This window comes from Trichoderma atroviride, chromosome 7, assembly GCF_020647795.1.
Source record: "Trichoderma atroviride chromosome 7, complete sequence".
NCBI classification, from domain to species: Eukaryota; Fungi; Ascomycota; class Sordariomycetes; order Hypocreales; family Hypocreaceae; genus Trichoderma; species Trichoderma atroviride.
The window spans coordinates 1,314,596-1,327,402 of NC_089406.1; the positions used below are offsets into that span (position 1 = coordinate 1,314,596).

At 51.0% G+C, this 12,807-nt stretch overlaps 4 protein-coding genes across 4 annotated transcripts; 1 reads left to right on the forward strand and 3 right to left on the reverse strand.

Annotated features, from left to right (window-relative positions):
* Positions 1–42: 42 nt before the first annotated feature.
* On the reverse strand, positions 43–1,225 carry TrAtP1_012449 (uncharacterized protein). The gene is made up of 5 exons (XM_014090170.2): positions 1,142–1,225; positions 636–815; positions 416–567; positions 255–351; positions 43–182 (listed from the first exon to the last, which is right to left on the reverse strand). Exons 1-5 carry the CDS (start codon positions 1,152–1,154, stop codon positions 160–162), a joined length of 465 nt encoding a protein of 154 aa, XP_013945645.1. The 5' UTR covers positions 1,155–1,225; the 3' UTR covers positions 43–159.
* A 179-nt stretch (positions 1,226–1,404) lies between these two features.
* TrAtP1_012450 (uncharacterized protein) lies at positions 1,405–1,713 on the reverse strand (the record flags this gene model as incomplete). The annotated part of the gene is made up of 1 exon (XM_066115528.1): positions 1,405–1,713. One exon carries the CDS (start codon positions 1,711–1,713, stop codon positions 1,405–1,407), a length of 309 nt encoding a protein of 102 aa, XP_065971627.1.
* Positions 1,714–4,888: 3,175 nt separating this feature from the next.
* On the forward strand, positions 4,889–11,085 carry TrAtP1_012451 (uncharacterized protein). Its single transcript, XM_014090168.3, has 3 exons — positions 4,889–8,963; positions 9,026–9,700; positions 9,765–11,085. Exons 1-3 carry the CDS (start codon positions 5,478–5,480, stop codon positions 10,740–10,742), a joined length of 5,139 nt encoding a protein of 1,712 aa, XP_013945643.1. The 5' UTR covers positions 4,889–5,477; the 3' UTR covers positions 10,743–11,085.
* Positions 11,086–11,349: 264 nt separating this feature from the next.
* Positions 11,350–12,711, reverse strand: TrAtP1_012452 (uncharacterized protein). Its single transcript, XM_014090031.2, has 3 exons — positions 12,176–12,711; positions 11,931–12,067; positions 11,350–11,853 (listed from the first exon to the last, which is right to left on the reverse strand). The coding sequence occupies exons 1-3, from the start codon at positions 12,416–12,418 to the stop codon at positions 11,730–11,732; spliced, it is 504 nt and encodes a 167-aa protein (XP_013945506.2). The 5' UTR covers positions 12,419–12,711; the 3' UTR covers positions 11,350–11,729.
* Between the last annotated feature and the right edge of the window lie 96 nt (positions 12,712–12,807).

Genomic DNA, 12,807 nt, shown 5'->3' on the forward strand with positions numbered 1-12,807 from the left:
GCAAGGCACGGCGGTTTTTTAACTTGTTTTATTTGTTTGTTTACCTGTTTACTACATTTTACCTAGCCGGGGGCAAGTTCCATTCAGTTGCCATACAAATTGTTTCCATCTTCTAGAAGCTTAGGTGAAGCGCATAGCAGCTACAGTGCTTTGGCGAGCTTAGGCGGAGATACCAATGACACCTGTGTAACAACCCTACGTCAGCAATTGGACATTTACAGCAATCTGAGATCAGGAGGCAAGATGATACATACCGCAAGCAGGTCGGGGACCAGCGTTACCGGTCTTGAGGGACTCCTCGTTGTCACCCTTGCCGAGATCGTCGGTGCCGGCGTGGACAACAACAGTGCGCTAAATATGAGTCGTTAGCACGATTTGCCATCCAGAAAACACTGCAGAGATGGAGGTTGCTTACGCCAATGACGCTGTTGGGGCCAATCAGCTGGACAAGCTTGTCGGTGATGGTGCCCTTGGCATTGCCCTGAGCATCAGTCTCGATGTTGCCGAGGTCACCAACGTGACGGGCCTCATCAGAGGGAGAACCGTGGGTCTTGTTGAAGGGGTTGACTGCCGAGCAACTTTGGTAAGCAAAACCCTTCTTTCGCCCAACACTCCAGCGTATCAGATCAACTCACAGTGAGGGCCGGCAGAGGTGCAGCCGTTGGTGTTGTCGCCAAAGGTGTGGATGTGGAAGCCACGCTTGGCGTTGGCGTCATTGCCGGTGATGTCGTAGGTGATGGTGGTAGGGGCACCCTCCGAGTCCTGCTCGAAGATGACGGTGCCGGAGACCTTTGCGTCTCCTCGGAGGATAGTAACTGTAGATCGCCGTTAGCAGAGGGTCTCTTAGCAGTTCGTCGGGCTGCGATGCGATCGCGCCGCGGCCATCAAGGGACACGCTTGCGCCGGCAGCATCTTCCAATAGGAAGAAGAAGCAGAGCCAGATTGTCTTGTCTATCAAGGTTGCGGCGCGGCCCGCTGGTCTAATGAAGCCGTTTGAGCTGATAAAGAGGGAAAAAAACCCCCTCAAACCAGCTCGGGATGAGCACAGCATGGCCCCTCCGCTGGGCCAGCGACGACTATATAAAGCCGAGCACGGCGCTGCTTCTGGGAGCTTGTATCTGGGGATCGGGTGATTCCTTACCAGCCTTGACCATTGTGGCGGTTGGATTTTTACAATTGTTTTTGTACGAGAAAAAGACGGCGAGAAAATGACGATGATGAAGAGGTGGAGAGGACAGAGTTTGGAGAGGCTCGGGCCAGCTAAAAGAGAATCGAAACCGTTCGCCGCTCCGGAGTTACGAACGCAGCTCGTTTCAAGGGTGGGGTTTTGCTATCGATGTGCTTCTGCCCAGCAGCCTGCCAATAACTCTCCAGCAGGCTTCAGGCAATGGACATTGGGCCTAGCTACAGGACCATGATTAAGCTTGGTGAGGGGGAGAGGTCTTCGTGGGAGCTCTGGGCAGCTCCATTTTGCCCCGCAGCGTCATTGTCGTCATCCTGACTTGCGGAAAGGCGACCTCTCATGTCACTCGAAGCCCGCAACGCTAGGGCATTGATGGCTGACAAATGACGACAAAGCGAAGCAATTCCGCATCGCTGCTGCGGCCAATGTGCTTGTATAAGCCGAGGCTGGGTGCCGATGGAGGAGGAGGTCATTGAGAGGCCTGAACTCGCAGAGCTGCGAATGGCGATTGCCCCTCTGGTAGCTTCCATCGCCGTGATTGGTGGGAGAGAAAGGTGTATGACTAAGGCTGCCTTTCTCGTAAGAGGTGAATCTTGATGTTGATGTAAACGTGATTGCCCTCTCTAACCAACGAACCTTTGAGTAACAGCAGCCAATGTTGCACATTACGGCAATTATTTCACACGGCATTACTCTGCGACACCGTTGAGGTCAGCAGCTCATCATCTGTTCAACTAATTACGCTCACCTCTCCATCTGTGTATCCCGAATCAGGCTGGCAACAAGGACAGCTCCCGAGGTGACTGGATTTATCCGCTCCTAACTTCACCATAGGATGATATACTCGTCTTGTTATTGATATTGATTGTAAGATCTGACTATATTGCTTGGGGGAAGTGTCCTGTTCCAATACATAATCTCAGAATGGTAAACCACGGTCATCATCGAATGGGTAGCGACACAGTGATTACCTAGGTACTAGTACAGCTGTAAATGCCCTTTTAACTTGTACTTCTACGCAACGATCTTGGAGACAGAAGTTGAAAGATCATGGTAAGCTTACAATCAGAGCCCAATTCTTTTCATAAGATTGAGCTCTCAGCTACTAGACCACTTCCACGAGACAGATTAGCTTAGATACATGTAATTTGATTGTATGGAAGAATGCTGAAACCTGAGCGATTCGTGGCGTCCACTGATGCTGAAACTAGCAAGAGGTCATATGAACAAGTGGGTTTTTATTTTTTACTTGGAATGCTAGATTGCAAACAGAAGCCTCACAGAAAAAAAAAAACACTGACAAGCTGTGGATTACTATCGCTTGCTCCAATGTGGTGATATGATTACCAAAACATAATGCCTCTGCTTGCCAACTTCTTGATTTTACACGCCTGGTGCCGACCATCATTCCATTTCCGTTTAGAGCCATGATAACCTCCTGGTAGCCAACCTGTTAAATTTAGCATTTAGCGTTTATGGGAAGCAACATAGGCCTGCCGATCCGCGATGGGTCGACGGTTGGTTCAGTACATCGATTCCAATCTAATATTAGAGAAGACGGGGAATCGGCATCCGGAACCGCCCCGATTTTCCAAGCTTGTAAGCTGATATCAGCGTGCTTTGCCTTGATCGGAAGGCCTTTGCAGCCGAATAATTTATCTAAATATAAATATCTCAATACATTCATCAATGAAATCATTGACATCTCTTTATTCATGTAATATCCTCTTTTGCCGGCTGCTCGACGTATACGGCGCGCCGGCAGCGAATTTCGGCACGGAGCCGACCGGGTGGGGCCAAGGGACCACTGAACCCCAGCCAGTTTTTCCACTCAGAGAACTCGGGCATAAAGGCTGGCAAAGCTATAGTGCGTAATGTGACGAAGTGATGGATTATGAAGTTGATAATCATCTTTGACCATCAACAGCATTGTAAGCTGTACGCTTATGGCGGTCCAAGGTAACACAAAAGCTCACCGATGTAATTGGTGTCTTACAAAAACAAGGGATAACGGTGAGGCCGACAATAGGGTATGATCATAAGGAGGCTGTGTGCACGACACCTTTGATTCGCAGGGCCTGATTGTGCTGTCTGCCAAGGAGTGCGAAGAAAAATAGGGACTGCAAAATAGAAATGCACATGCAAGTTTAAAATATAAACACCATTTTATAAGAGAAAAGGTTATTTAGTACCTTGAATATATCATTTAGCACTAGATCTTAAATATAGCTTAGTAACGGCAGTAATAGCAGTAGTAGCAGTAGTACGGATAGCAACAGTAAGTGTTATTATGGTGTGTAAAATTAAGAAATGTGTGTTGATTATCCAAGGATTCCCTCTTCTTCTTCGCACCCCTTGTCTGCCTATCGCTCTACCCAAGATGAGGCGTCGGTGGCGAACGTGGCAGTGGTGGTTGCACAATGGCGTTGCAATGTGCCCAAGGAGGAGTCTTGAAGCGTTCTATCAGCTTCGCTCTCTATCATACCTATGCAGGGGACAGCTACCTACTATGAAGGTAGTAGGAGAAAAGTAAAACCCGTCAGTAGTGGATTACAAGTTTGACAACTCTGTTTTTAGAAGCAGAAGAACAATTTTCACGTTCAGATTAACTGCTAGCCCCTTCCCGGCGTCGTGGATAGTTTCCATCCTCTAGGCAAGGTAGCATCCTTGTATTGCCTGTGCACCCCTCCTCAGAGCTCATGGCCCCTGCAATGGCGTGTTTTGCGGTTTCAACCAAGTTTCGACGCCATGCTAATTGATTAAAGAGGGAGGGAGGCCTTTTTCTTGTTGACTGCTGGCCCTGTTTGGAGCCCAGAGAGGCACACCCACAAAACCCATTTTCAGCCAACCTGAAGCTGGCAATTTGGCAATTGGATGAAGTGAACACTGCCCTGCTTCATGCGGCCTACTTCCGTGTATACAGACGAGAGCCGCGCTGATCCTCATCAGCCCCTCGTATATACGAGGAAAGAGTACGAGGCACAGTACCAATTACTCCGCGGAAACACCAAAGGACGCCCGAAACATTGCAAGTTACTGAGACGGCCAAGCACGGAGACCGAGATTGGGGCCGGCGAGTCTTCGTATTGATGTCTGGTTCGTTACTTGTGCGCCCTCCACGTGCCATTGCCGTCGGTGGGTGCGACCTCATACGGCGATATTCAGCGACGGCGAGGCTATGCGCGATAGCCTTTCAATCTCTTTTGCGATTCACTCCTTATATGCGTTCAAGGTACATGTAATAAGCGATGCCTAATTTCAGTAGATCTGCAGATGTGAGATTGCCGGCAATGATGGCAGCTGAAAGCTAGCGCATTTTTGCTTTGACTTCATCAAATGGTTTTATGTCCTCGGTGCTTGGCTTCCATGGGATCAAATCAACATGTCTTTTTTCAGGGACCTCTCACAGTCTATACGCGGCCTAGTGCTCCCCCAATTTCTTAGCGCCTATTCTAAAATAGTGTAGTAGGCATTGGCATTTGATGCTTTCATGTTGCATTGGCAGATAGGTAGGTACTAGACCTCCAAGTACTATAATGCGGTGGCAAGAAACCGCGGCGCTCTTTAACAGCAGCAAGACGCAGTGGCTTCTCACTGCCACTGGGTTTCAGGCCCTGGATCCGTAGCCCCGCCAGCGCCTCCCCCAGCGCCTCTTTGGGCTTATTGGCACCTAATTTCCAGCGCAAGCGCACACACACGCACACAGCCAAAGTGAAGTGACCTCAACAGACAGATACGCATGGGCGTAAGCCTCCTCTTTTTCGAGGCTTGATCGAAGCTCCAATCTCCCGCCGAACGGCTGACTGGCGTTGAACGGGTTCCTTGTTTGTGCTGCGTCTGTTTTAGACCTATTTTTATTTCGACCCGACTCTATTTTCCGACTTGCGCCGTGCGTCTGATTGCGAGTCTGGACCTGGGGTTTACTGCGAGAGACGTCAACGCATACAGCGACAGGAAGCCGTCCTGGCCTCCGGGCAAACTCCACTGCGAAGCTGTCCTGTCAGCCTTTCGGGCACAACGGAGGGGATTTTCTCGGCCAAGCACACCAGGAGCTAAGCCTTCGACTCCAAGCAGCCTAGCGGTTGACGAGCCCATTGTCTTTTGTCTCCCTTGATGCCGCCCAATGCGACTCAGGCCTCCGTCGCTCGCTCAACACCGTTATCGCGATAAAGTTGTCCCGTGAGGCTCGTCTCAGACAGCCCACCCGGCAAAAAGGCGTCAGCTGCTGCATACCAGTCTCGCGAGTCGTCGCTAGCCGCTGACTCGTTTCCGCCGGCCACCTCAACACCAAAGCATGTCCTTTCGCAACAACGAAGGACGCCGGTACGGACACGTCCCGCCCGTCCAGTATCCCGTCGCCGGCCAGCCCGCCGAGCAATCCAACATGGCCCGCCAGGCGAGCTTCAACCACGGCGACGACGGCACCTACTACGAGGGCCATCCCCAGGACCAGTACGGCGGCGCCTTAACACACGCCCATCGCCCGTCGGCCAGCGTTGGCGACGACGAGCTCTTCATATCGACCCAGCCAAACTACCCGCCCGCCCGCCCGGCGTCCAGCAACACCGCAATGTCTGGCTACGCCCACCAGTACCAACACGAGCAGCCGCCGCCGACGCCCTCGCACGCTGCCTACAACCCTCAGTCGTTTGCGCCGCCCTCCAACTTCCACCGGTCGCAGTCGACCAATGTGCCCTACGTTCACCAGCAGACCATGTCGACACGATACAATGCGACCCCGATCAGCTCAAACAGCGCCTACAGCAGCCCCTCGCCGAACAACTACGCTGCCCCTCAGACATACAACCCCGCCGCCTATGCTTCTGCGGCGCCGCAGCGATATCCCACGTATCATGGGCATAGCAGCAGCAGCGGCCATGACCAGTCCTATGGTGCTGGCGCTGGCGCTGGGCAGGCATCGCCGTCCTTCCCGCCCCAGTCCCCAGGCGTGCCATATCCGACGCAGTCTCCAACCAGAAACGCCTCGTACCATATGCCCACCAGTCCATCGTCGTTTGCCGTCACTGGCTCTCAATCTCAGTCTTCGGCTTATGCCTCTCCGACCTACAGCACTGGGCAGTATCAGGGATATGGCTCCAACGGCGGCAGTCCGAGCCCTGCTGCTTATTCAAACTCTCAGGCCCCATATCCAACCACCTCTCAGATGCCCTCCTATCCTGTAAACGATGGCGCCTACTTTAATCGAACTGGGCGATCAGACTCACAGGGCTCGTCTTCGCTGGCATCGCCATACATGCAGCCACTTGGATCTCCTGGAGTAGTCAGGCATCCAACCAATGCCCCGTTGCCCAATCGACCAATGGCCGATCTGCCCGAGGAGGCTACCCCCTGGGATGCAAACGGTCGCCCGCTTCCCCAGCCCCATCCGTACCGTGATGATGAGCCATACGACCAAGAAAGCATCATGCAAGAAATCGAAGCTGAACTGGGAAGGACGGATGCCCGGCCACTCCCCTCGCCGCTCCCTGCCAACGGCCAGATGACGCTTCCTCACCGACCATCGAGCAGTACAGCGACGCAAGCTGTCTATGACGATGGGGATGATTCCGACGACTTGGAGGGAGCTGCCGGCGTACTGGCCATGCAGCAGGCCGAACTCGAGGAAAGGCGATTCAGCGGAAGTAGCTTCATATACAACGAGGCGCCAACTATTGCGCATCCACCTCAGTCCAACCCACTCCCCCCGCCGCCTGAAGAGCAAGATCATAGCAGTGACAGTGACTATGGAGGGTTTATGGACCTGGGAGGTCTCAGCGGTGGCTATGCAGGTACACTTACTTACGGAGATGGGATCGGAAACTACACGGGCTCTTCCTTGTCTCAAGGATCTCCTCGACCTTTGCCAACACCAGGTCACAGCCGACCTGCCGAAGTAGACTACGGTGATACGGGCGGCTTACAGGCGCCCCGTGCCAAGCGACTCAGCTTCGACGAGGGTGACGAGCGAGTCTCCCTTCATTCCCGCCTCAGTTCAACAGCCGAGTCCCCGAACAAAGATGACTACGAAGATCTCTTTTATCACCCGGGTCTTTCAAACCGGCCTCTACCAGCCCTTCCTCCCGCCCCGGGCTCAGACACCAGCTCCATGACTTCAGGGCAACTCAACAGTGTTGTTGGATACCCCTCGTATGCTCGAAGTACGGATTCAAGAAGCCAGCAATACGAGAACCCAGAGAACTTTTACAATGGCCATGCTTCCGCCTCGTATCAGCCTGAAAGATCGGTTTCACTGGTGGGCTACAGCCATACGCCGCAGGTGCAGACACCGGCAAGATCAAGGACAGATGCGGCGGAAGAGCGCAGGAAATTGGCCAGGCAACAGGCGACGCCGCATCTGCCGTCGCAACCAATTACTGAGTACGATGGCGGAATTAATGCTCCAGTAGGAGGCTTCGACAGCATCACCCTACCCACTGGAGGCAGGAAAAAGAAATTCATTCCGTCAAAGCTTACGCCTGCCGACTTTAGGCGATGTCCAGAGCCATGGGCACTCAGTGGCATCGAAGCTTGGATCCGTGAAATGGCTGAGGGAGAGCTTGACCTGAAGGAGAAGATTATCGAGGAGGCGTTGACCATTATGTTTACGTTCAAAGTGCCGACTATGAATGTTGCCGATGCCGAGGCTCTGAGTGCCACTGTGCTGGCTCACATGCTCAAATACGACGTCCTTCAACCTGACGAAGAATGGGTCAAGCTTGGGAGCGGCCACATCTCGGGAGTCTTGTGGCAGTTGACCGGGTCTGGATGTTACGCTTCCAAGGTGCACGATGTAGAGATTAGCGGCCGTTGCTATTCACCTCACTGTATGCGTACACTCAAAAAGGTGGATCTTGAGGGCTTGAACGAAAAGGCCGCAGACGACTGGCACGTCTTCTATAAACTGACAAAGGAAGACATGGAAACCCGCCCAAAGAAGGAGGTGGAGCGCCAAAACATTCTGCACGAAATTGTCAACGGTGAGGAGCTTTACATCAGGCAGCTGAATATCTTCCGCACGCTATACAGAGACGATTTGCGAACCAGGCAACCACCCGTTATCCACCCTGACAAGCGTGATAAGTTTTTGACCGCAGTCTTTGGAAAGCTCGATACAGTTGTTCACATCAACAAGGACCATCTTTTGGCGCAGCTCAAGTACCGCCAACAGGAGCAAGGACCGTGGATCGTCGGCTTCAGCGATATCTTCCGGGAGTGGATCCGAAAAGCTAAAAATGACTACATTGAGTATGCTACTGGTTATCCTCGCGCCGCGTATATGATACGCAAGGAGGCCAGCAGAAACCTCTTGTTCAAGAAATTCTTGGAAGACAAACAGAAAGACAAGGCCTCCTTGAAGCAAGACTGGACCCATTTCCTCATCGCTCCGCTGCAGCGTCTCCAGCGATATATCCTCCTTCTTGAAACAGTAGAGCGAAAGATGGTAGGGGAAAGCGAAGAGCTAACTAACCTTAAGCGAGCCATTGAAGAGATTCGTGTGGTCACCCTAGAGTGTGATGCCAAGGTTGCTGAGACTACCAAGAGAGTGGAAATGATGGATCTCGACCGAATGCTCATATTACGACCAGGCTTCCAGTCTGTGCTTAACCTTGACCACCTTGGCAGAACTCTTGAAATACAGGGCGATTTGCAAAGACTGAGCACGAGCGGTATGAAATGGGTGGACACACATGCCCTGCTGTTTGATCACTATTTGATTTTGTCAAAGGTGGTCATCTCTAGAGACGGCAGAGGGGAGAAGAAATACGATGTTTCCAAAGAGGTAAGCCTTTTTATATCTTGTCATTTCATGTCCAAGCAACGAACGCTAGCTAACCTTGACAGCCAATTCCGATGCCTCTTTTGTTCCTGGAAAGTAACAATGACGAGCCCGTCATCAAACAAAAGGGTATTACGGCTCCATTGGCCAGGACAGCAGCTGTTGGACCTGCCGCGGTGCCCATGAATCAGCTCAACAAAGTGCCAACAAACAATACCATCCGACCAGGCCTTGAGCATGCTGCGACCGGCTCGACCACCGGCTCATCGACGATGCTCACGCCAGCAGCAGGACCCAACGAAGGCGAAACCAACATCCTTTATCCCTTCAAGATCAAGCATTTGGGCCATGAAGTGTACACGCTCTATGCATCAAGTGCTCGAGACCGAGCAGACTGGTGCACCAAGATTGTCGAGGCCAAGACAAAGCATGCGAAGGCGCTGCACTCTCAGAACGCAGAACCGTTCAGGCTTCGTGTACTTGCCGATGCTTCATTTAACTACGACGTCGCCTCTCCTCACGCAAGATCTGCCGGGGTTCCTGTCAAGGGCACGCCGCTCGACAGAGCAATTCAGGAGTTGGAAGGCGTCCTTGGCTCTGGGCAAGGCGTGGCTCCCGTGTGTCGTGCCCAGGTGAATTGCGCCACGGCTTTCTCAGCGTTCGGCAAGGCCGTCATCGCTATCGGAACAGACTACGGCATCTACATCGCAGACCCTTCAAACCCTCGAGGATGGACTCGGGTAAGTAGATTAATTACTCTTGGTCTCAACTATTATCATTTTACTAATGTATTATAATATCTAGACGGTTCAAATCGCCAGAGTTACGCAAATCGCCGTTCTGGAAGAGTTCAACGTGTGCGTTGTAATTGCAGACAAGTCATTAATATCTTATCCTTTGGATGTGGTAGCCCCTGTCTCAGAATACGCTGCGCCTGTCAATGACAACCCCCGAAAGGCTCCTCAAAGGCTGGCCAAGGATGTGACCTACTTTGCGACTGCAAGGATGAAGGATCGAACGCTGCTGTTCCACAAACGAAAAGAAGGCTTACACACCATGTTCAAGGTCCTTGAGCCCATCTTGCAGAAATCTTCGGAAAAGAAGTCGCGATTGTTTGGAAGGGGCAAGAGTGCTTCGGGAAGCACGGAGTCCTTCCGTGACTTTGACGAATTCTTTTTCCCGACAGAGTGTTTCTCTCTAAGTCTTTTCCAGACTTACATCGCCGTGTCTACATCCAAAGGCATTGAGATGTTGACGCTTGACAAGAAGCAGCCAATCTCCATTCCCGATCTCAAGGCCGCAGCAATTTCCAATATTGCCAACCGCATCCGAGAGCAGCATCCTCTGGGCATGTTTCGACTTAACGAGAACGAATTCATCCTCACGTATGAGGATTGTGCCGTGTACGTCGACAAACACGGCGAAGTGAGTCGAACCCTCATCATGGAGTATACGGGCAAGCAGAAGAAGGCCAAGGGTGCGACCATGTACGGACAGTATCTCATTTTGTACAATGAGGACTACGTCGAGGTCCGTAACGCTGACAACGGACGGCTACGGCAAATCATTGCGGGACGCGATGTGCGGCTGATTGACTTTGGCGTGAGGGGTCCAACGGGAGACAACGCGGCACAGGCTTCGCAGGTATATAACCAAAACGGTGGCCTGTCAACGGCGGGCGACGTTTCTAAGGGAACTGTCAAAATTGCCATGTCTCATCCGGAGCTGTCGGGCAGACAGGTCATCTTGGAGATGCTTCTCAACGATGGCCATGCTGAGTAACAGCAGTGACGCAGAATTCTCTTGCTGGCACTCGCGCCGATATATGAGAGGGAGAGAAAGAGCTTTATGGATGAGACAATGTTGTTATCAATAGTGTCTTTGGAGCTCTGTTTTTATTTCCTGTTTGAACAGGCTGGATTTTTTTTTTATGCTTCTTCTTTCTATTTCATCTTTCTGTTATTTCTATCTGTATCTCGGGGCAGTGGTTTTCGTATCACCAGCTCCTTTTTTTCTCATATATCCCCTCCTTTTGTTTGTCCTTTTATTTTATTTTTCTTGGCACGGCGCTTGGGAGAAGATGGATGCAACTGTTAAAGAAATAAAGCTCACGAGGGAATAATGCAAAAAAAAAAAAAAAAAAGCCTCTAAATGAATTTCATCATTTTCTCTTGATGACTTTAATCTGAGATGTCTAGGTAGTTTATGTCTGCTAGATACTAGATGAACGTGCTTTATACCACTTTTGACGTTTTTTTGGAATATCAATGGTTTTTTCTTTTTGGAGAAGATGGTTCAAGTGTTTCTTACATAGGAGTCACCAGGTTCGCAGTCAGTCCAGTAAATAGAGAGGTTATTGTCGGATAGAAAAACATAAAATTGCTTAAAGTGCCCTACGTGAGCAATCTAACCCCTTTCTCTCTTCTGATCCTTGCGGAATTCATGGTCCCCTCACTCGATACCGATGATGTCAATCGGCTTTAACATGCAATAAAAAAATAATAAAAAATAAAACCCCTCTTATAGGCAAAGCAAGTACTGTACAAGCAAATCCCAACCCATGGCAAATTTTGCGCAATTAACGAGGCCCCCTCGCATCTGCTTTCCCTCTTTGTTTTAGCCATGTCTCGGCATGGCCGCGTCTATCAAGATGGAGAGAATTTCATGATATGACGGATATGACGGTTAATATCAGGTCCTTGTTTATGGATATTTTGTTCAAAGCTTTTTTCCTGTTTTTGTGTGTTTTAAAGAAGCACCTTGAACTTTTTAAGCCTTGACCTTGGCCTCGACAACGTCCTTGACGGTCTCCTTCTTGTTCATCTCGTGCATGGTGATGCGGCTAATTTGAGTGATTCCGACGAGGGCGAGGAAGAAGTTGACAGCGGCGAGCCTAAGAGTGATGGGTTTCCATGTCAGTGGCTTTTCCCACCTCATATTTTTTTTTCTTGTCTGGATTATTTAACTTACAGCATGTTCTTGGGCTTAATGACAAAGCACCAGCGCGTCCAGATCAAACCGGTGCACATGAGAGAGAAGTTTTGCGCAAAGGACAGCTTCTCAGCAGGACGAGCAAAGTCGGAAATACCCGCCAGGACAAGAGCCCACTGTTGGAAAGAGTTGGAGTCAGCCAGTTGTTCAGTAATAACCCCCCCCATCTAAGAAACCCAGAGCGTATATATATGTAGATAGAGGGAAAGTCGGAAAATCCTCACCTTCATGACAGGCGCCCAAAAGTGCACCGTCTTGATGCCAACCTCGCTCTCCCACGCCCTCTTGAACCAGCTCGCAGTCTCCTGCTGCTCCCCGGACGCCGTGCTCTGCCATCGCTTGCCCTGCTGGCGGAACTGCTGGCGGAAGAACTGCTGGTTCTGGCTGGTGAAGAAGGGCGAAGATCCGGCGGCGCGTTGGCGGAGGATGGGCCGGGCGGCGCGCAGAATGTTGCTCGTAGGGGCCATGGTCTGTGATATAAATGTTTGTAATTAGCATTCTGAAAACTAGGCATCTTTATATCGCGACGGCTTTTTGGAAAGCTGCCCTTTTCCTTGTCCTTTTCGCGCGATTCGTAATCGATACAACGACAGAAAACACAAAGTAGTATAATTCATGGGAGAAGAGACAGGGAACAGCTCACGAAACTCACTGGAAAAAAAGAAATATTCTGGGCAGTGGAAACCAGTTCTTCGTACTCGTTTACTGCAATTGTCTAAACAAAAAGGAAAGTTGGAGATTGGGAGAGCTCCCGAATAACTGCGCGGGCGGAACGGTTTCCCTTTAGCACCGGGATTCAGCCGACACCGGACTTTACTTTATGCACCCGAAGTTTGCATAAGCGCATAGTTGCAGT